Source organism: Stigmatopora argus, chromosome 11 (assembly GCF_051989625.1).
Source record: "Stigmatopora argus isolate UIUO_Sarg chromosome 11, RoL_Sarg_1.0, whole genome shotgun sequence".
Taxonomy (NCBI): Eukaryota; Metazoa; Chordata; class Actinopteri; order Syngnathiformes; family Syngnathidae; genus Stigmatopora; species Stigmatopora argus.
The window spans coordinates 10,037,966-10,061,190 of NC_135397.1; the positions used below are offsets into that span (position 1 = coordinate 10,037,966).

Below are 23,225 nucleotides of genomic sequence, written 5' to 3' on the forward strand. Positions count from 1 at the left end.
CTTTGCTGACAAACGGCTCGTTATGGCATCGACAAGCTGCTCGTTTTTGGCCGTTTGGGCCACATTTTTGATATTTCACAGCAGTCTGTGCTCGTTGCGGAACTGAAAAACAATGGGATGATTTCTTTTTAAACATAAAGAGCTAGAGGTATCACCATGTAGCCAATTTGTTTGCAAACATTTTGTGCGTCCATCCACGTGGGACTACATCACGCGAACCAAGCATGCTCCCGTCAAAAAGCACTCTTCAAATGAGAACTGGGGCTTCGAAATCCCCAAATGACTACGTACCGAATGCGTCGCATTGTCCTGGAAGAACTTTATCAGGTCTTTCTTCGGTAAATCGTCACGTCTGAGCTGCTCTGCAGTCTACTGCCATCCTGGCTCATCCGCCATTTTGAAAATGGCGGCGGCCAATTTGAACGTATTAAAATCATGCGTATTAAAAATTGACATGAAAAAATACATTTCTTTCATAATAACGTGTATTAGACTAACACACGTTATTATGTAAACAATATATATATATATATATATTTTTTTTTAACTAGGTAGATTTCTGACCCTGGCAACAAATAATGGCTGAAATATGATTGGTTAAATCAGGTGTCTCAAACCGATTCCGCAAAGGGCCGCAATGGGTCCTGGTTTTTTTTTTTCAACCGATCCAGTGTCAACATGTTAACCAATCAGGGTCTTCTAAAATAAGTAGCACCTGGCTGCAATCAACTGATTACACTTGCAAAAGGTGTCCGCTTGTTGGTTTGGAATGAAAACCTGCACCCGCTGCGGCCCTTTAAGGACCAGGAAAGCAATGAAAGACTATTTGGAATTAGTATTCAATAAGTATTCATGGACAAAATATTATTAACATCAGTCTCTGATTCAGATATTTTTAGGCCTTGCAGGCCCTGACAGTCCACCACTGTAATAATGTACAAAATGATTGTCTGGAGTTACATGTAATTCCTCATAACAAACAGAGCGGTGCTCCTAATGTTTCTATTTGCCGCCCCCTGTTGGCTATAGACATAAGAAAAGGCTAGCATTCCTTAATGTATTTAAATATAGCAGTGGTGTGCCGTCAGGGCTTTCAAGGCCTAAGAAATATCTGAATCATATGTCTAGAAGTAAAAAACAAACACTAAAGTGCATGTCATCACAATGTTCCTAATGTGCAATACTGTATTTTAAAGGGTTAAAGCCCAACCAAAAAGATTTACAGCTCCCCCCACTAACTAATGCACGTTATGATGAAAACAATGTGGTTTTTTTTAAGTATGAATGCCCAATCAACACGTATTTATAGCCCCGCCCCCGCCCCACCCACTGACTAATGCATGTTATTATGAAAACAATGTATTTTTTTAAGTATTAAAGTCCAACCAAAAAGCATTTACAGCCCCTCCACACACACACTGACTAACGCACGTTATTATGAAAACAATGTATATTTTGTGTGTGTCTATTTTTAATAGGCGTGGCCGGATGTCACAGTTCAAATAGCCGACGTCAAACCCCAAAATGGCTGATGAGCCAGGAGGCAAGACGGACGTGCAATGCAGAGCAGCTCAAAAGTGACGATTTGCCGAAGAAAGCCTGACAAACTTCTCACAGGACGATGCAGCACATTCGGTACGTTGTCGTTTGGGGTTTTCGAAGCCCCAGTTCTCGTCTTAAGAGCATAATTCGTTGACGTGATGTAGCCCCATGTGTGTGCAGACAGCAAAATGTTTGCAAACAAATTGGCTACATTGCGTTACCGATCTCTCTTTGTTTGACAAGAAATCATTCCATTGTGTGTTTCAGTCCCTCATCGAGCACAGACTGCTGGGAAACATCAAGAATGTGGCCAAAACGACCAGAAAGGGGCATCTTGTCGACGCCATAACAAAGTGAGTCATTTTTAAATAGTTCCGATTTTCTCTATCCGTGTAATATTTAAACGTCAGCGTTCAGTATTCAAGGCTTTGCGCAATTGGCTCGTTTTTCATCATGATACATTCTACTTTTGAATGAAAACACTAACTAGCTGGGTGTTTTTTTTAGTAGCAAAAACTTGTGGATAAGTCACCCACACAAATGCCATTAGTGGACGTGTAAGGAATAAACAGTAATCCCTCGATTATCGCGGTTAATGTAGACCAGACATGGCTGCGATAAAGGAAAAACTGTTAAGTAGGGTCATCCCTATTGAATTTAATTTTAAAAAAAAATACTATAGTGGCAAGTGTAGGAGTAACTTCCGCTTGTGAGTTTCACATCTTTCTGAACTTGCACATAATAATCAAAAATAGGCTTTGTCATCATACACAGATAACTGCGTATGACGAAATTGGTAATTGGTACAAAAAAATCTGCCATGTAGTGGAACTGTGCACTCGAATAGATTATATACTTTTACCCTGTTGACTTTCTTAAAGACCTCAGGGCTTTGACAAAACCTAAGTGAGATATTTATTCAACAATAGTGCAGGTGTCATTTTTGACTCCTTTAAACATTTTTTTCCTCAACATAAGAGAAAAACGGAAGCTTTTTGGATATTTATTTTTTTAAGAAAGAATGGATTTGAAATAATTGACTGAAAAACTCAAGGCAGAAGTAGGATTTATTTTATTTATGTATTTCATGCAATTTGTACCTTGTGGGCCCTATATTTCCCACCACATCAGGATCCTGATTATTTGTTTGTGGAGGAAACCATGAAAAATAGACTGGATAGGGGCTTTTAAAGACTCGAATCATTTTTTAGTCTCTCTGCAGCAGACAAAGAAAACCAGACTATCAGGAGTATGTCTAATATTGCCTTCTTTTGCAGTGTCTGAATAATGGGTACCCTTTTGATGTTTTATAGGAAAAAAAAGCTAAACGTAGGAGTTTTTTTTTTTATTTGACTTAATTAGGCCCTAGTCTATTTCTTTTTTTATGTAACTTTATTGTGCCTTGACCCCTTTTTGTTTTCCAGAGTTCCACCCAAGGGGGGGGACAAGGTTTCCTGCCCATGTACAGATAGGCTGACGCACCCCCTCGTTTCTAGGTGCTGGGTGTTACGCCAGAACCTATCTCCAAACTTTTTCAAAATAAAAGGTCAGACCTTCGAATGGTTTTTTACTTAACTTTGTGTAGTGACCCCCTTTTTTTGTTTTCCAGAATTCCACCCAAGGGGGACCAGGTTTCCTGCCTATGTACAGATGGGCTGACGCACCCCCTCATTTCTAGGTGCTGGGTGTTACGCCAGAACCTATCTCCAAACTTTTTCAAAATAAAAGGTAAGACCTTCGAATGGTTTTTTACTTAACTTTGTGTAGTGACCTCCTTTTTTTGTTTTCCAGAATTCCACCCAAGGGGGACCAGGTTTCCTGCCTATGTACAGATAGGCTGACGCACCCCCTCATTTCTAGGTGCTGGGTGTTACGCCAGAACCTATCTCCAAACTTTTTCAAAATAAAAGGTAAGACCTTGCGAATGGTTTTTTACTTAACTTTGTGTATTGACCCCTTTTTATTTTCAGAAATCCACCTGGTGCCCTTGTCCATTTGAAAATGGATGAAGGCAAAACTGATTTTTCAAAATGCTGGAGGGCCTGTGCGAACCAATCTATGCATTTTTTCAAAATAAAAGATTTTACAATGTATATGGGTGTTATGCCAGAACTTCTCTCCAAACTCTTTCAAAATAAAATATCTTGCAAAGTATATATGTCTTTTTATTAACTGGAAAAGATTTTAACTTGCTCTTAAGTGTTTCCATCATTGAAGGGCTGATTGGTTTGGCCAGTCTTTTCTCCACCTGCAGATGATGACATGGTTATAGATGAACAAAAATACACTTGGAGAATAAACATAAATAGAAAAATAAACATGGAATAAACACTTATAAATAAAATTAGGGAAAAAAACAGTATATACACTTAGAAAGAAAAAGCTGGGGGAATAAACACTTAGAAAATAAAATTAGGGAAAAAAAAACAGTATATACACTTAGAAAATAAAATTAGAAGAAAAAGCTGGGGGAATAAACACTTAGAAAATAAAATTAGGGAAAAAAGAACAGTATATACACTCAGAAAGAAAAAGATGGGGGAATAAACACTTTAAATAAAATTAGAAGAAATAAAAAAAAATGGGGAAATAAATACTTTGAATTCCTGCTCTAACATTAACTGAGATCCTTCTTACCTTAAAGATTTAGTCAAAGAGCTGTGCAAATAAATGGCCAGTGAAACATCACCATGATGATTTAGGCTTTTATTTAATTTGGATTTTCAGAAGTACAGAGACACCATATGATTCAAGTGGACAACTTGCGAGGAAGATCTCTCAGGCCTGTTGCATGCAAAAAAAATATCAAAAGTTAGAATATATAGAATGGAGATTCAACTCTTCTATAGCCTCAATAGTGCTCTAGGCATGCTAGAAGAGCTGCATCTTGGTGCTAAACAGGGAAAATTTGCACACAAAAAAGCATAAGTTAGCATATATAGAGCCTGGAGATTCAACAGGTAGGCTTAGTTGTTTTTTGGGGAAGTAGTTTTATCTTGATGCTAAACAGGGAAAACTTGATTTAACCAAGGGATTGGGGGTTGCCAAACAATTACGGGATAGAGAAATCTTACAAGAAATTTAATAAACGATCAAGATAAAAAATGAAAATTAGTTAGCGAGTGCCAAGTGCTATTTTTCCTTTTCCAGACAAGGCGATTAAATATACAGACTGACGTTAACAGCTAGGACAAGGGTGTCAAACTCGGGTTGGTTCGCGGGTCACAATAACGTCAACTCGATTTCACGTGAGCCGGACCATTTTTGAAATAATATTTTGATATTTCTTTCTATTTAAATTGGATTAAAAATAACTATCAAAAGCCCTAAATATTCAGTTTTTATAGATCTAAAAAATAGTTTGAGCTTTTTTTTCTTTATGAGGGAAAATATCTTATAATAATTTGTTTTTCATTTCAAAAGGAAACAATATTTTTGGGAATATGTTCAATATTAGAGTGGAAAACAGAATGTTTTAAATATATCTATTTTTAGATTTTACTAAATGCTTTTTGAACTAAACACAAAAAGGAAAAAAAAAGGATTAAAAAAACTACAATTATTGATTTAAAAAGGGGAAAATGAGGAAATATAATATACATGTATAGTCTTCATTGAATTTGATCCTAACAGAAAGTTGCCACTCATGATTTACTTTCTCGGGCCGCAAAAAATGACGCGGCGGGCCAGATTTGGCCCCCAGGCCGCCGCTTTGACACCAGTGATCTAGGAGAAAGTTGGCTTAATAGTTTTGTATACGGCGATTAAATATACAGACTGACGTTAACAGCTAGGATAAAGTTGCCTTAACAGTTTTGTACAAGTGATTTTTTTTTTTTAAACAACAATTACAAATCGGCAACGGGTGTTTAGCACTCCCAATGAAAACTATAATTACATACAGGAACTAAATCGTTCCTATGGATGTCTAGAGTAAGCATTTACCCAGCAAACTGTCGGTTGATGAATCGGCGTTGTTTGATTAAATTTAAAGTCTTGCCACACGACTCAATAATGGAGAGAAAACGGACAACATACTTTTGAAGGCAAATCGTGACGCTAACGCTAATGTTAACTAGTAGCATACGCCACACAGGTGAGGAAAAGCAGCGCAAACTTAAATTGTCGACGGTGTGCTAAACCTGGCATTAAACTAAGATATTTGTTGGCGTTTTGGGCTCAATTGATTGCTGAAAAATCTCCCGATAGCGTGATAAATACGCATTTAGGCCAGTGAATATTCCTTACCTAGTTGGCGTGTTCGCGACCGTCAGCGTGTGAAAGGCTTCCAAAAGGAATGGTTGCTGCGCATGCGCTGAATTAATTCGGCTGCGTCTAGGCGTAACCACGCCCATATTGTCTCGCCGCATTGAAAGTGGAAAAGATAGTGGCTTGATTACCGCGCTCCAAGAGGTGGTTTGTCCTCCCAACTCATTGTTTGTTTTGAAGATGACGTAGAATAGTCGTGAGTTTTGTGGTCTTGATGCTATAAAACAGTACGTATTAGTAAACCAATTTCACCAAATATTGAGTAACATTTGACTTAGTATTTTACATCAACTCACCATTATTCCAAGCCATCTGACTCCATTAAAAGTTTAAAATTCGACACGCAAAGAATGCTTCATTGTATGTATTGTATACAATAACTCAGTGGTGGACCATCAGGGCCTGCAAGGCCTTCTCTGTTGGTCTAAAATAGTATCTGAAACACAGACTGATGTTTATTATATTTTGTCCATGAATATTTATGATGGATGACCATGTATAGTGAGGCTTTTTCTTGCAAAAATGACCATGTATAGTGAGGTTTTTTTCTTGCAAAAATGACCATGTATAGTAAGGCTTTTTGTTGCAAAAATGACCATGTATATAGTAAGGCCTTTTTCTTGCAAAAATGACCATGTACAGTAAGGCTTTTTTCTTGCAAAAATGACCATGTATATATAGTAAGGCTTTTTTTCTTGCAAAAATGACCATGTATAGCAAGGCTTTTTGGGAAAAAATGACCATGTATAGTAAGGCTTTTTTCTTGCAAAAATGACCATGTATAGTAAGGCTTTTTTTTTTAAAAAAAAATGACCATGTATAGTAAGGCTTTTTTCTTGCAAAAATGACCACGTATAGTAAGGCTTTTTTTCTTGCAAAAATGACCATGTATAGTAAGGCTTTTTTCTTGCAAAAATGACCATGTATAGTAAGGCTTTTTTCTTGCAAAAATGACCATGTATAGTAAGGCTTTTTTTTTAAAATGACCATGTATAGTAAGGCTTTTTTCTTGCAAAAATGACCATGTATAGTAAGGCTTTTTAGGAAAAAATGACCATGTATAGTAAGGCTTTTTGGAAAAAATGACCATGTATAGTAAGGCAAAAATGACCACGTATAGTAAGGCTTTTTTTCTTGCAAAAATGACCATGTATAGTAAGGCTTTTTTCTTGCAAAAATGACCACTAAACAATATCCATCCTCCTTTTCTATCAACATCGAAGCTAATTCTGAAAGTCGAGCTTATCCTGTCGCATTTCTGGCAAACGTTTTTATTCAATTTAGTGCTGAAAATGTTCGGTCCCGGTTGTGACAGGCTTGCTTGCTTTGGAGTTGACCAACCTTTCTTAATGATGTCCAGCTTTTTTTTCTTGAAAAGTCCGTCTTGAAAATGGCTTACAGTCGTTGACTGGCGACACTGGGACATGAACCCTCACCTCCCATATGGCAGGAAGGTGACTGATCCACTACACCATGAGGCGGCCCACCTATACATGGTCATTTGGTGCTTTTATTTAAGGAAAGACTGAATGACTTAGTCTTTTTTAATGGCAAAATGATTCATCATCCACCAAGATTCGATCCCTGCATGCCCACACGGCAGTGAGGTGAACGAACCTCTACACCATGAAGTGGCCACACTTTATTTTGTCATTATTGGAAAGTCTTGACTACACAAGGTTGTTTCTATTTAAGGGAAAAATAATTCCCAACTGGGATTCGAACCACAACTGCCCGCACGGCAGTCAGGTGAACGAACCTCTACAGTCTACACCATGAAGTGGCCACACCTTACCTTGTCGTTTTTGGAAACTCTTGAGTACACATGGTTGCTTCTATTTAAGGGAAAATTACACATGAAAAGAAGGAGGATGGATTTTGGTGAGTCAAATATGGCTATATTCCTAAATAATATTTCAATTGTGTGAGGTTATTATTGATGATTTTTTATGTGTCATAGCTGTAGCTGCAGTAGAGGTTTTGTAACCATAAAATAGTTTTTGAGGGTTGGATTGATTCCGACAGCTGCAGGCGTCACTAGAAAATTCACGGACCGCCACTGAAATATAGTATATACCAAATTGTTGATTTTTATATACAAACTGTATACCCCACAAGATTTTAAGAAATTCCACAAAGAAAAAGCTTAAGACAATCACGGTAATCAACGTACAAAAAAACAGAATTTTACAGTTACATAGACAAATTCCTCCTTGAAGTAAATTAAAGAAATCTTTAACTCATGGTTATATGAGGTCAGATAGCCTGAGTGTCCTTCCCAACGCTGCACTATTTTGGGGGATGCGGGATTCGAATCAACTACCTTTCGCATGATAAGCGGGCGCTCTCCCACCATCTATATAAATTAGAGATACCACTGCTTTTTACAGGCTAAGTGAGCACTCTACCACTTGAGCTAATTCCCTTTAGAGCTTAAAGCACCTGGTATTCCCAGCTAGTCTCCCATCCAAGTGCTAACCAGGCCCGACCCCGCTTACCTTCCCAAATCAGACGTCATCAGGCGTTTTCAGGATAGCACATATACCATAAACCCAACTAAGACATGAGATCCAATATTTTGAGTAGTTCCTATAATTTGAGCACAACCAAACTTTTACCTGTTTAGTGCATTTTTCATTGAGTTTGGCCCGCAAATACAGGGTTTTCCAAAATGTTTGACCCCATTTCGTAGGCCATTGATTTTTAGGCAGGAGGGACAGTGGGGCAGGTTTGTGAAGCCTTCCTGCGTAGTCCTCGAAAGAGTGTTAGAAGAGCAAGTGTGGAAACCCACATTACAGCCCTTTTCTTCAAATTTTTGGTGCCAAGTCCTAATTTGTTTTGTAGTTGGTGCCTTCTTTGACTGAGTCCGAGCATACGGTAACACACAAAATGCCTTTTCTTTTGAAGTGAACGGCATTTCTTAACCTGAAAAGATAGAAATGCCAAATGTTACACACAAAAACTTGAAACGTTTCTACACAAGCTGTGAAAATTGGAGGTCATTCCAACAAAAATTGTCAAAATTATTGGCCTACGGAATGGGGTCAAACATTTGGGAATACCCCATACTACATTCATAGAATAGACGTCTTGTTAAACTGTTTTGACCATTTTCACTTGGAGCAATTTCTAATAACATTAAAATGGATAACATGTGAAGTTGTGCTATTTTTTTCTTTTTTCGCTCTGGTGACTTTTGCGTGTTTTCGTGAAAATGGCTGTTTGAACTAATTTTCATAGGACATGCAATGACTACTACACAAGCTGTACACTGATTGATTTTTTTCAAATACTGTAAGATAACAAACAAACAGAAAGTGGGATTTGAATGTTTAGGATTCTGCCAAAGCAGTAAAAGTTTCTTTGCAGCCAACTTGGAGGCGGATTGGTATGAACCTATGATGAAGTGAGTTGAGGAGATTCACTTGAATTAAAGAGGTTCTTTGGCACTACTTTATGGCACCAAGGGAATGAGCCACGTAAACATTTTTGGATAGGCATGAGTCACCGGTGTATTTTTGCAATGCATCGGCCAGGCCTAGTCTTCACTGAGAGGTCAACTCGCCCGCCATATATATTGCAACGTACCTTCAGAGCTGCACGCGTGCCCATAATCAGATAGCGTGTACAATAGCAAGGGACAGAGTGGATCCGGCGGCGAGTCCTAGAGTGAGGAAGAAAGACATGACCACTCCGGTGGCCTCAGCCAGCTCCCGGGGCACCACCTTGGGCCCGTACATCATGGGAAGAGTCCCCAAGTAGCCGTTGGAGAAGCCTAACAGGCAGATGAAGACGATGGGATATGCGTCGTGAGCGAAAAGCACACTGTGTTGGTGGTCCCTGGGCTGATAGTTACAGAGGACGATAAGCGGCACCAAGAAGGAGCGGCACAAGACCAGCGTGGGAAGAAGTCGGCTGGTGGGGCCGGGCACCCGCAGCCAGGCGGTGGACTGCCTGCCGCAGAAATCGGCCACGTTAAACAAGAGGAAGCTGACGAGCGGCACAAAGTAGGTGTTGGTCCAGGGGCTCCCGTTGTCCTTGTCGACCGACTGGATGCCGGAGACGACAGCGGGGAACACCATGATGGTCACGCAGAACACGGAAAAGACGCTCAGGCCGAGAACCCACGTCTTCTTGAGAATGGGCCTTAATGGAGGCGTTTTGGGAGATGCTGCTGCTTCGTCTGCTGCAATGCTAAATGTGGCAGCCATCATGTGATATCTAAAAAAAAACGAATGTGCATGATGAGATCAAAAAGGGAAAAAAAGTTGTATCATGGATTTACTTATTTTGATAAAGACATCAAATAATGGAAAATAAACACATGTACGGCATTTTTCCTACTGGAGAATTTGTCGCCTTTTTGGGAGGGCAATTGTATTTTTATCAGTAACCAAGAGAAAACATTGGTTAAAGTAACAGTATTAAAAAGGAGAACAACAGGATAAATAGTCATCTGTAAACATGAGTTTTTCCGATAACCTTAAAAAAAACATAACAGGCTGTCGGTTGTCAGGGGAAAAATAGATCTATAAGTCACACTTGAGTATTACTCGCAAGGCCAGCCTTAATATGGAGAAAAAAAGGGACTTATAGTCCAGAAAATACAGTACAAACAATTTGACTCCAATGTTTGGCCAGGATATTTCAAAATAGGTATACTTTTTTTTTGGGTGTATTAAGTTGGTAGCACAACCTAGTATTAAGGCTACCCTAAAAAGTCAAAATATACAAATTATACAGGATAGCTTTTTAGCCTTGTACTGTTATCATAATGAAGTTTGACTTTTTGGAGAAGAGAAGCACATCTTGATGATATTTGCCAACTCTTCTTTTTAAAAAAGCATCCAAATGTTTCCAATTGAGACAAAGACAACACTTTTGTCTTCTGGTGACGCCATTTGGAGCTATGATGTGGCAAATGTGGCGCTTTACTCCAAGCTTTCATCTCAAGGTGATGTGCCAAAATAAATAGCAATTAGGACAGCTCAGACGTCAATCTACTGTCAGCTAAACAATAACAAACGTGACTGTGCATGGTGTTATTCATTTTGATAAGAAAAAAAGCAACAGTACAGTAAAAGTTCAGTATCCACATTTAAAACAAACAAACTGTAATTTTCTTCATTTGGCAACGATCAATAGGTTTATTAATAATCTAAATGTGTGAGTAAATTGGTATGGTTTTTTTCCTCACCCATTATCTCAAGTCTAGACTAGTTTGTAATCGTCACAACAATTTGCTCCACTGTGTGACTAATGAAGGATGAACTCATCTCGGGGCTACTGCACGGTCCACAAGACAAGCTCAGACTTATCCGAGCTACCAATGTGCACATTTCTCTTCATAAAAATATGTGCTATTTGAAAAAAAAGATCATTTGTGAATGGATCTCCATGGAGTGTTTGTGCACCTTGAAAAGGCCAGTTTGGGGAGCAACAGGTACGCGACGATGCAGAGCAGAATGAAGACGTCCGCGGTGAGAAAATAGGCCAGCGCGCTGTCTGTCACGTCCTCTGCCAGAGCGAGGTCTGCTATTGACGCGATGGCGCTCAATGTGCCTCCCATCGCCTGACCTGTTTGACATCATGGATTACACAGTCAGTCACGGAAGCTGGCGAGAACATATTTACAATAAACCGGACCGGGGGGGGGGCGTTGACATTCAGTTTTTGACTTGGAACGGTCGAAAATATTTGCCGCAGAGGCTTAATCAAGACGCAACCAATATTGCAATAGTTATGACATTTGCTTAATACTTTTGAAGTTCATGGTTTGAATATTAACTGCTTGCTTTGTTGAGTAGCATTTTTGGCAGGTGCTCACGCTATCTCACATATTCATGTTCATTAGATTTGCTGTCGGTCAATGAGTTCTGACTTCTTGATCATTTGGGGAAGCCGTTTTGTTAGATTTTAAGCCGCCCAATCACAAGTTTTTAAACATTAATTAAATTATGGAATATTGAGCGCAAGAGTATTAAAAAATAAATGATTAAGAATCATACAGAGCCATCACTATTTGAACTCATTCCTCCGTTCATCTTCAGTACCGCTTATCCACCCACACAAAGGATCGCGGGAGGGGGTGCTGGAGCATATCCCAGCTGACCTTAGGCACCAGGGCAGGGGGGCACTCTGAATTGGCGGCCAGCCAATCGCAGGGCACAAGGAGACATACACGCTCACACTCATACCTAGGGGCAATTTAGAGTGCTCAACCAGCCTACCATGCATGTTTTTGGAATGTGGGAGGAAACCGGAGTACCCGGAGCAAACCCAAACAAGCCCTAGGGGAGAACTACAAATCCTCTACTCTACCTGATATGAGTGCCTGCGAGATGCTCATAGGGAAGTGTCCACTGATCCCAAATACACTGCCAGAGAAGATGTTGGAAGCTCCACAGACAACAGCCACACTAACCAGTGTGCCCGTGAAGAATTCCACCCTGCAGTGGGACACGTCCACCTTGACCAGCACAGTGGTCACCACAAACACCAGTAGGATGACGATGAGAGACGACAAGATTCGCACATTTGGTGAGACCCTGGAAAACGCAAGGGAGCACACTGTAGAGTTTTGACAAGGAAACAAATGCACACAACATTTAAGAAAGAGAAGACTGATCTGTTGATATGGTCACACCGTGCAATAATTTGAAAGCCAAGAAATCTCTTGCTGTCCGCGACCTGTGTAATTAATTGTTGGGGGCAGAATCCAAAACTGAAAATGTTTTCTCCTCTGTCACATCTCGCCACAGTTGAACCCTTTCTGGGAAAAGGGGACATCTAGGTATTCAAAAATCTTTATCTGAATTTATTCAATGCTAGGCCAGGCCATAGAGTATGTGCTGCAGTTGTTAGTAAATATGGATTTTTTTTATTTAAAAAAAACTTGATGACAAGAGACATCTAATCCATTTTAACAGGAGTTGACGTTTCAGTTCAAATAGATTGGATGTGTATTGCCGTCAATGGCAGCCAAAAAGTTCAACTGTAAGGTCATTAGAGATTTATAAAACAAAAACTAAATAAATAAAATTCCCAGCGTAAACTACAAGTGGATCACACTTAATTGAATTTGACTTTATTCTTTATTTATTTATTTTAACAATTTGGAGACAGTAGGAGGCAGGGTGCACCTTGAACTCGTTGCCAGCCAATTGCAGTTGTTTTAATTTTAATGTTTTTTTAATCATCATTTTTTTAGGATATTCATATTTTGCAGGTTTTAAATGTATTTATTTACTTATCCTTTTTTAATTCCCAAATCTTTCTGATTTATTCATTTTATTTGAAATTATTAATACTAAAAATGAGTTAAAACCCAATGTCAAGCCCAAAAAGTACAAAATGTATGATGCTCAGTGTTAGTGAGTGGAAAATGTGATCATGTTTTCCTTTTTTTTTATAATAGTGTTTGCTTCTTTTCATAGGACATCACTTGTAATGAGGATTATGCAAATGACCTGTTCACGAGGACATAGTTGAGAATCAAACATAGCACGGAAGGCACCGTTGAAGCAAATGTCAGGTAACTTTCAAAGTAGTCCTGAAAAAAGGGAGAAAAATAAGAATTTGTTCAAAGAGTTGTCAAAAGTATGCTAATGTTGTTAAAGCGTTTCAGTCAGTCACATGCATTCCTGTTATACACATATACAAGAGCTCTACTGTGCTTATTTCAGTACATGGGCAAAATTGGAGAAAATGCTTTAATATCTCACTCACGCTGAGGTCAGACCGTAGCTCCTCTGTGCCGTTGCCCATTTTGTAAAGCCAGTAGCTTTTGGCTGTGATAAAGAAGTTCCAAGGCAGCAGAGAGCCGATGCCCATGAGGAAGAAGATGATGTAGACCAAACAGCAGCGGTCATCGGGGGTGTAGCGTATGGCCAGGGAAGCATCTGATGGACTCTGATCCCCGCTGTCCTCATCCTCGAATGAAGTAGAATTGTCAAGGGCAACGGGAATGTAGGAGGAATTGAGGCTGGGGGGCATAGGGACCCTTTCGTCCATTTGTCACTTGCAGTGTATATATAGTGTTATATAGAAATCTGAAAATACAATCAAAGTACACACTGATGTGAAAAGCAAATACATAGTACAGTAAACTACAAAGAAAGAAAGATGTATCCTTTAAAGTTATACCACAAAATATGAGTGAAGAGTAAAAAATAACATACATCACCTTATCCTATTGTGAGACTACTAATTCAAGGAGGATTTACTCTAAATGTGTTAAGGTTTTTCTTTGCCTTATTTTGTTATGTTTATAATGGCAACATGTGAAGGAAAAAAAATCTGGGAGTGTCAATCACAGTCAGAGACCATCTTATAAGATTCTAAAGTAGTGTTTGAAAAAGCTTACCATTTTTGTTTGTCCAGAAGACCAACTATATGCTGGGTAAGCATTGTCTTCTATGCGTACCACTACCTAGGATGAAAATAAATACACAATAAAAATCATGATCAAATACCAATTAATTCCTCATTTTAGGTCCATTCATTCATTTTCCAAGCCGCTTGTCCTCACGAGGATCGCGGTGGTGCTGGAGCCTAAATCAGCCAACAGCAGGCAGTTTGATAAGGATATGTCACATACCTGTCAACCTCTGCCGATAACTGCCCTTATAAATGATTACGATTCCCCTTACAAACCCCCAAAAAACCTTACAAACACCGTACGAGTACGAGGTACGGTGTTTGTAAGGTTTTTGGGGGGTTTGTAAGGGGAATCATAATCATTTATAAGGGCAGTTATCGGCAGAGGTTGACAGGTATGATATGAAGTCCAATCTATTTTTACTGGAAGCGTTCTGAAAAAATCTCTATCTTCAATGGACGTTTATTGATATAATGATGGGCAATGGTTTAATTTAAGAATGTATCTATTATCTTCGTATATTGTTATACATAGTTACTATGTATAACAATATACGAAGATAATAGATCAATTCTATATAGAATATTTCACTTACTATTAGTAAGTGAAATATTCTTGTGCTCCTCTAGTCACGTGGTTTACTTGGTTTAGCAATTGCAGAGTGGGCTGGATTATACTTTACATGACCATACTTTACACAATTCAGTATTTAGCCATCTGCACGGTTGGTGTCATTTAAAGACACTCTTTTTAATGGTGAACAATAAAATTCAGTGGGAAGTAGCAAGTCAGCAGAAAGGCAAACATGTGCATTTTATATTGTAAGAACGAGGAAGCGTTTTGTTCACATGACTGCAGTCTGTAAACTGCAATGACTCGCTTTTACAACTCGAGACTGCAAACTGAGCGTTTTCAAGCGAGGAAGTAAGTTTTTTTCCCCCACTCCTTTGAGGACAAATTCTTCTCCACGTCTTGGGACGGGTTGTCATTTGAATTATTTAAGAATATATGTTTGATTTTCAGAGTAGACAAAACGTGACCCCGGTTCTTTTGAGGCATTTAACACAAAACATTTAACAAATGGAGTCACACACGCACTGTTATTGAGCTTTTACAAAAACACAAAAACGTATAAAACACTTACTGTACTGGTACTTGTGCATTTTCGTGTCAAAATGACTCAAATTGTCGCTCCTCGATAGTTTTCAGTTGTGGACACTGGAGTGAGGCGAATCAAATGTTTACAACCAGCCAGCCCTTCTGTTTACTAGTTAGTTAACATTTCCGGTATTGGTTTTTCAAACTAAGAACTCAGTCAAACTTGATCTTCTACAATTTGGTAAACATGAAACGTGGTAGGTCACTCATATTCAAAATATATTTGTTTGAAACATTTAGACTGCATAAAATCATGAAAACTCCATAACGCGTTTTTTTAAGTAATAAAGGTGTTGTGATTCTGAAAAGTACTATACTGGGCGAAAATCTTGATGGGAACCGGTGGTAATTTTTCAAAATAAAGTTGCACCAATGAGGACCGGTGGTGATTTTTCAAAATAAAGTTGCAGCAAAAGTACAATGACTGTTTTGGTTCTATGGTGGACATGGTCATTTTTTTTTAAATTAAGAACGTCATGTCACACAGGCAAGCTCACTTTTTGCAATGTATTTACATTTTTATGTTACAATCATTTATTGTAAGCAACATCAGCATTTATTCCACAATGCTGAACTTCAACCCAAATAAATCTGGAGTATTTTTTCAAGGCTCTTTACAAACAGGAGTGCCATGTGACTTACTTTTTTTAAATTTTTATTACAAGCATTTAAACATAATTTATCATAATGTCTGTGTTGATGTGTGCAACTTTTTAGTTGCAGTTTATTGTGAATGGCGCTCTGGGTGGGAAAAAAACAGCCTGCTCTGGTCTGAAGAATTGGCCATAAATAGTTTTACCATTCTCAAATCTCATGCAATTTCCAAAAGGCTGTGAAAAAGAGTGTCAACTAAAATGAGACAAACTTCCAGTGATTTGGCTCATTTAATAGTTAAAATTTTCAGATCAATTTACAGCTAGTTCTAGATATGGAGCAGAACACAATACGCTTGGTGGAAAACTACCAGTTACAAACAGCTGTGTAAGTGCAAATAATGGAAGAAACACTCAAGGCCATGTTATTACTTCTTATTTGCTAAAATACACCACAATAAAACATGACTGACAAAAATAAACATTTGCTTTAGTATCCAACATGCTCCTAAAGTTTACATCCATCAGTCATTTTTCAAACATCTTTTGCTTCTGCAAGGAGAAAAGCCATAATAATGACCCGTTTCTGATACTGTAGCACATCTGGAAGATCAATTTCATTACTACATCATTAGATTTTGCAGGAACAAGTAGGCAAATCAAAATTGCCAAACTGAGAAATCTTACAGTGATAAATTGGCCTGTTTAGAGAAAGCAGGTCTATACATGTAATCAACAACAACCCCAACCCTGACCGCAGAGAGGCTGGGGATCCAGTCCCTTTCCTTAAATCAAGCAGTCACTAGTCTAATAAAAAAAATTCTGGAGAAAAAAAACATGAAGCAGCAATGCAGTTAATTCCCCAAAAAGTGTCAGTGGGTGCTATTCCTCTTCTACGCCCAAACGTGGCGTTTGCAGTGAGTCACAGCCTGAAAGACAATTAACATAATATTAATTTATTACGTACAATCAGGATGAATGACTGTTTCACCACATGTTAAACAGTCAATAAATTTAGCACCCAGTTGTTTGCCTGTCTGTAAAGTCTTACACCTTAAAATATCCTATTCAAATTCTCACATAGGTGAAATATTAATTAATTGTTGGCACATTCTAGTAAACAACACTGAACATTTAGATGTGTGGATTTAAAAAGTTTGAAGGTTTAATCAAGCTATCCTATAAAGGGTATTTTACATTCATGCTGAATTTAGACCCAATATTCCCAACTTTGTTAAAAGTAGTGTATATCCGATTGACTTACATCGCATCGGGTTGCCGTCTCCATGTTCCTGCACCAGAACGAAGGTCCCAGGATGCACTGCTCTCTTCCCAGCAGCCTACGCAGCGCTTCAGGACAGGCGCCCACTTGCTATCAACACAAAGATGCACAAGATCTGTGTGACTAGCGTGGACCAAATTGGGCTAATCTACAAAAGTTGATGATAATATACCCACCAAGCAAACAAAGTCTGGGTCAAGCACCTGAAGGAGCATCTGCACAAGCATAGGCTCATACTGTTGAACTAGCTGGTCGCACTATAACCAACCAATCAAGAATTAGCATGATGCACGGATGAAAAGTTTGTAGTTTTACATCAATCTCGTCACCTCTGTCTGGAAAGAGTCAGGCAAAAAACTGCAAACTTTCCTCACTGCTTCTTCTATCTGCTGCTCGGTTGCATTTTTTTCCAGGATTTCATCAATGTAGGTGACAGCCATCTTGCACACCTTGCAGTAACCACCACTTTTGAAGGCGCTTTCATCGAGGGCAGCTGGAGAGAAAGCATACCTTGAAGGCTTTTTACGCTCCATGCCGAGGAAAATAAAAAGTCATGAATTACGAGTACTTACGGACATATGCACGTTTGGCACCATTGCAGAGTGACAAAAAAGTGCAAACAGTTTTGGGGTCAGCCTGTTGCACTAGTAGATCAATGATTGCCTGTCCGTAGGTCTCGATCAGGTCCTTGCACTGATCAGTTAGGGTTTTGGGCAAAATACTGCAAACCTTCTCCACAGCTTCAATTACTTCCTCCTGAAAGCGTCAAAGACGGGACTCAAATAGAACAGCAACTATGAGGTCAGCTTCCTTTACATGGAACATGACCCACCTCCGTTTTCTGATCTTCCAACATTTCTTCTACTTCCTTCATAACCAACTCACAGATTGCACATTTGGCAGAATCCCTTACACGAACCATCGGCTGCAACGCAGAAGGACTTCATCACGATAAGGTCTTTTAAACCACTAATTATCATGTTAATAAATTGTGACTGAGAACATAAGGTTTGGTTCTTACTTTGATCAACTTGGCAGAATCGACCTTAGTTGCAGGAACAAGTTTGAGGGCAGGAGAGGTTTTGACAGCAGGAAGAATTTTGGCAGGTTGCAAATTCAACATGGGAGTGGACTTTTTGACAGCACTACAGAAACCACTATAAGAACAAAGCTCTTTAGGTTCCTGCGGATAGGGACAAAAAAAATACAGTTAGTTTGGGGAAATTGCCATGGATGAAGAAGCCTTGTGCCAAAACACAACTGGGGCAGTTTAAAGTCATCATGCCCCAAAGTTAGAAAAGCTTTAATGTTCATTTTTGGAACCTTCCATTAATGCCAATGTGCGTGTGAGTGAGGTGTTGAATGATTGTCGATGGTGATTCCATTGCTAAAGGCAGAGCTGACATTCTCAAATAGATCATAAGACCCAGGTACACATCACTCATACACAAGCCATTTTTGTGCACGTTAAGCTAAAATGTTATTTATGTTAAGCTAGTGCAAGCAGGTGGCAGACAGAGCATGGCAAGTAAAACTAGTGCAGGTAGAAGGATAGATCTAAATGCTGAACACCTACCTGATCCTGCAGATCAGCAGAGAAAAGGGAAGAAAAGACATGAATGAAGAATGAAGGGGCTTGCACAAAAGATATCAGCAAACCACACTGGAGTAGCACTAACATTAATACAAATTTAAAATAACAATTTTAAAAAAGACGAAGCCAACTGAATTCGCAGACGGACTCACCATTGTACTGATGGTCGCAAGGATAAGATCAGCATATTTAGTGACGTAGTTCTTGCACTGTGGAGAGAAGAGAAACAAAATCAGTAAGAAATCATTACAAGTGCTGGGTCTGCCATCTTGAGATTTTTTTCATTCGTTCTTAAAGCTGCTGATTTTTTTTTAGGACAAACAGAAGTGAATTGTTTCTCTCAGTGCAAGCTTGTTAGGGTGTCTTAATTTGTCTTGTTAACTACATTCAATTAAGGTTGAACATTTCATTGACTTTTCACAGTACAAGCTATCTTCATTATATTTAAGGTTTGCAAAAACAACCATGACAGCAGTGTCTACTGCTCACCATCTCGCTCATTCCAGGTCCTAAATTGTTACATTGTTCCATCACGTTTTCAATCCAAGAATTTAAAAATGAGGCGTTCGTCCTCATTTCTTCTTGGGTGTCAGTGATGAACTTGATGCAGTCATTACAAACGTCACTTGCCTAAGAAGAGAGCGCAATCAAGTAACGTTAAAAGACAGATTGGGAATATACTTTATCACAAGAGTGCAGCCAAGAAACATTACGGTAGATGCTTTGACCGGAGTTTCTGGTTCGGAGGTTTCCTTTGGGTACAAGAGCTCAGGCACGTTCAGGAGAAAAGGAGACATTGACTGGGAGAGGTCAATCTGTGGAATCTCATTGGACAGAAGTTGGTCCTGAAACTTAGCCAAGGCCATCTGCTGGGAGCGACACAAGCCAATGGCTCCACAAGCCACACCGGGATTGTCCTAAAAAAAAAAAGAAGCGAAATCCACAACAGTCAACAAATGACATGCTGACCACCAAAGCAGGTGAAAGGTGGCAACACAGGCGGTCACAAGGTTCCATCTTGCACAATGACCTTATCAGTCGGCCTGAGTCAGCTTTTTGCACTTTACTGAAGAAAATGCTTCTTCGTTCAATTCGCATAGAACCAGAGTCATCATTATAACGCACCACAAGCTAAGAATACGAAAGAAGCCCACTCACCAACTCTCCAAGGATGATTGCCATGACAATAGGGTAGTAATTGGCAACCATCTCCTTGCACTCTGAAGATAATTTCTCATCAGGAATGAGCTGGCAGGCTTTCTCCATGTAACCAAGAACCTCAATCTGCAATCATACAATTTACTTAACATAGGAAAAGGGGGTGGCACTATATTCAAAGACATTAGAAATGAGTCTATATTACCTGGGTGGCATTGTCTTTCAAAAAATGTTCTACTACTGTGATCACCTCTTTACATAAGTCGCATGGCACACTTTTCTGGAACAAAATTGAAAATCAGGAATAAAAAAATAATCTAAATGAGTATTTCTGAAAGCTATAAAAAATGCTTTATTTAAAAAAATAAGGATAATCAGAGTAGTTATGTACAAAGTCAAGTCTTACCATCTGGGGTTTGTTCCAGACGTTTTGCTGGCAGTGAGTCACAGCACCACACAAAGATGCAGTCTTCACATTCTGACACCAGTATGGGGGTCCACGAGCACATTGCTCAGTGCCCAGCAGAGGGGTGCCCACAGCTGCAAAATATAGTTGAAAATTTGTCATTTAATATGCACTTTTACTAATGCTTTAAATGTTTTTTTAATTCCCTTCCTCGCAAAAAAATGTTTTTCCCTCGGAATTCGGCAAATGAAGCTTTCCTGAAAAATTGATGTTCATACGAAAGAACAAAAAACTAGTAGAAACCACCTTTTATCTGCTAAAAGATGCCAAGTATGTTTCTTTTAATGGGTTCTGTGTTCATGTAATCATCGAACAGAACATTCCATGGCTCTTGGAAGATCAGTTAAACTCATCGAAATAGGGTGATACACTAGGGATCGTCTTGTGGAAAAATGGCTGGTAACGGACGAGGTAATTGATGTCACAATTCATTTGAAAAAAAAAAAAAACATATTTTAAATGTTTTTTTAAGTGTCAGTATATTTATAACAGAGCATTAAGTGTAAAGCCCTTCAACTTATTGGTATTCTGAGGGGGCCCTCTGGGAGGCGCAAAATGGTTAGTCCCCTGACAGGGACTAGCCTATTCATTATCAAATACAGCTTCCTTTTTTCCCCTCACACATCTGACATGGAAAGGGGCCACTGACATTGGGATAGTATGCCAACCCTGGTCATAACCAAATGTCCACAATTAGTAATTAGCATATAACTCCACTGGATGGCATAAGAGAGTAACATTGTATTAAATTGAATCCTTTTTAATTGTCGTTATACGAGTATAATGAGATTACATGTTGAGGGGGAAAAAGGGCAAGTATTGTGATGAGGGCTCAGTCCTTGATGATCCGTACACGTTACACTACACAAAGAGGCACTGAAGATTTATTTTTTATTTTTTATGCAGTGGCTATAGATCATCATTAAATCCACAAAACATTAAGCGGTACTTTTGACTTATGAATATGGGTCAGTTTACAAGTATGAAAAGGTTTAGAGAAGATTATCGTGTTTGGCATTTGTAACAATTTAGTTTTAGTAATTAGTCTGTAAAAGAAATAAATGGGTCAATTTGGAATTTGGAATTTGCATGTTCTCCCAGGGCCTGCGTGGGTTTTCTCCAGCTACTCCGGTTTCTTCCCACATTCCAAAGACATGCATGGTAGGCTGATTATGCACTCTAAATTGTCCCTAGGTAGGAGTGTGAGCATAAATGGTTGTTTGTCTCCTTGTGCCCTGCGATTGGCTGGCCACCAATTCAGGGTGTCCCCCGCCTCTGGCCCAAAGTCAGCTGGGATAGGCTCCAGCACCCCCCGACGACCCTAGTGAGGGTAAAGCGGTTCAGAAAATGAGTGAGAGAGTAGACATTTTCAAAAGTGTTAAAGATCAACGGTCAAATTAACCATTGATTATTTCGACCATAATTGAGTAGGACAAAAGACACGTGCTGTAGAAGTGAGGTTTTAATTTGATTGTATTTGATTTGGCAGTAAAATAAAGAGGAAATTCATTGAGGGTTCCGCAAACGGTGTCTGGTGACTTCTACATTTCCAAGTATATGTTAATTCTTTTATCTAGCTTTGGGGAACTGAAAATGACACGAAATGTGAAAATAAGCAGAACAAAATGCCAAACAGTCTTTTTGCACACTTTAAAATGCTGAAATGAAAGTGGCTGTCGATGATCACATTACAACTTCCCTTTCAACATATCAGAGTAAAGCAAAATAAATGAAATAAGGTCACGTTAAACATGTACAAAAGAAAAGCTTTGATGGTGGGAGTAACTTAAAAATATTTAAGAATCGACCGAATCAGAAATTTCAAATTGATAACTTTGTCTTTGATCAAGAATAACAAAGCTTTAGTTGAGGCAGGGCCGATAGCTTGAATGCTAACGACGTTAGCTTGCCTGACAGTGCCGATAAGCACTCAACGTCGACAAATACTATTCATAAATCGCCTACACACTTAATAAATGTACAACAAGGTAGCAAAAAAATAAGACACGAATGTTTAAAATCGCAACTATCGGTCGCATTTTGTTGCACTGGACTGGCGTTCATTTGTTATTATTTACAAACAAACACTTCCGCCTTTGGAGAACGAGTTACACAACTGCAAAGTATATTTACGGCGAGAAATTGGATATCTTCTCAATGTTGACTTTGACATATGAGTTAAGAAATTACCTGAGGAAACAAAAAGAAGTGTGAGAAGAAGCATGATTCCGCTGTTTTCAAACACGGCTGATGCACTGCCGTCTTTGGTCACCTCGATCGAAGCCTTTCGCAATTGCGAATTGAGCCCTGTGTGCACGCCTTTATCACGACAAGTCAGCTGACTTTTCGGCATAAACATGTGACTTAGCGTCACTTCACTCGTGACCTGACCACCGACCATTTACTTCTGGACATTATTTGATGTCCTCCACAGGCAAGTGATTATTCGGGGTAATTTGTAAAAAAAAATAATCCTCATTATACCCCTTTCTAAGTAAAGTACTAGCGTGTGTGGATCACATTCGGGGCTAGCAGGCAGGCAAGTAAGGCAGATGCTTGGGGCCCCAGCCAAGAAGCCCCCACCCGCACTTGACGCTATTATTGGACCCCTTTGTCTCATATCATCTCATTTTCTGAACCGCTTTATCCTCACTAGGGTCTCGAGAGGTGATTGAGCCTATCCCAGCTGACTTCGGTCCAGAGGCGGGGGACACCTTGAACTGGTGGCCACCCAATCGCAGGGCACAAGGAGACAAACAACCATTCACACGCACACTCTTACT

At 39.2% G+C, this 23,225-nt stretch overlaps 2 protein-coding genes and 1 long non-coding RNA gene across 3 annotated transcripts; 1 reads left to right on the forward strand and 2 right to left on the reverse strand.

The window, feature by feature from the left end:
- The first annotated feature begins 1,444 nt into the window (after positions 1-1,444).
- Positions 1,445-12,262, forward strand: LOC144084874 (uncharacterized). The gene is made up of 6 exons (XR_013303938.1): positions 1,445-1,635; positions 1,810-1,895; positions 2,967-3,088; positions 3,152-3,270; positions 3,334-3,452; positions 12,252-12,262. It is a non-coding gene; the product is annotated as an uncharacterized LOC144084874 (long non-coding RNA).
- On the reverse strand, positions 7,388-15,477 carry slc29a3 (solute carrier family 29 member 3). Its single transcript, XM_077613675.1, has 8 exons — positions 15,336-15,477; positions 14,177-14,242; positions 13,540-13,862; positions 13,281-13,363; positions 12,133-12,359; positions 11,226-11,388; positions 9,400-10,032; positions 7,388-8,736 (listed from the first exon to the last, which is right to left on the reverse strand). The coding sequence occupies exons 3-7, from the start codon at positions 13,822-13,824 to the stop codon at positions 9,426-9,428; spliced, it is 1,365 nt and encodes a 454-aa protein (XP_077469801.1). The 5' UTR covers positions 13,825-13,862; positions 14,177-14,242; positions 15,336-15,477; the 3' UTR covers positions 7,388-8,736; positions 9,400-9,425.
- Positions 15,478-16,214: 737 nt separating this feature from the next.
- psap (prosaposin) lies at positions 16,215-22,801 on the reverse strand. Its single transcript, XM_077612736.1, has 14 exons — positions 22,633-22,801; positions 20,383-20,516; positions 20,182-20,256; positions 19,977-20,102; positions 19,532-19,735; positions 19,308-19,448; positions 18,971-19,027; positions 18,246-18,407; positions 18,057-18,149; positions 17,797-17,980; positions 17,554-17,717; positions 17,401-17,481; positions 17,207-17,314; positions 16,215-16,871 (listed from the first exon to the last, which is right to left on the reverse strand). Exons 1-14 carry the CDS (start codon positions 22,799-22,801, stop codon positions 16,836-16,838), a joined length of 1,734 nt encoding a protein of 577 aa, XP_077468862.1. The 3' UTR covers positions 16,215-16,835.
- Between the last annotated feature and the right edge of the window lie 424 nt (positions 22,802-23,225).

Coding starts and splice junctions, on each gene's coding strand:
- psap (XM_077612736.1), bottom strand. CDS start 22,801: ATGTTTATGCCGAAAAGTCAGCTGACTTGTCGTGATAAAGGCGTGCAC. Junction 20,257..20,382: donor TCTGGAACAAACCCCAGATG/GTAAGACTTGAC, acceptor ATTTTGTTCCAG/AAAAGTGTGCCATGCGACTT. Junction 17,482..17,553: donor CTGACTCTTTCCAGACAGAG/GTGACGAGATTG, acceptor GGTTGGTTATAG/TGCGACCAGCTAGTTCAACA.
- slc29a3 (XM_077613675.1), bottom strand. CDS start 13,824: ATGGACGAAAGGGTCCCTATGCCCCCCAGCCTCAATTCCTCCTACATT. Junction 12,360..13,280: donor AACTATGTCCTCGTGAACAG/GTCATTTGCATA, acceptor TGCGTTTTCCAG/GGTCTCACCAAATGTGCGAA. Junction 11,389..12,132: donor CTCGCAGGCACTCATATCAG/GTAGAGTAGAGG, acceptor GATGTCAAACAG/GTCAGGCGATGGGAGGCACA.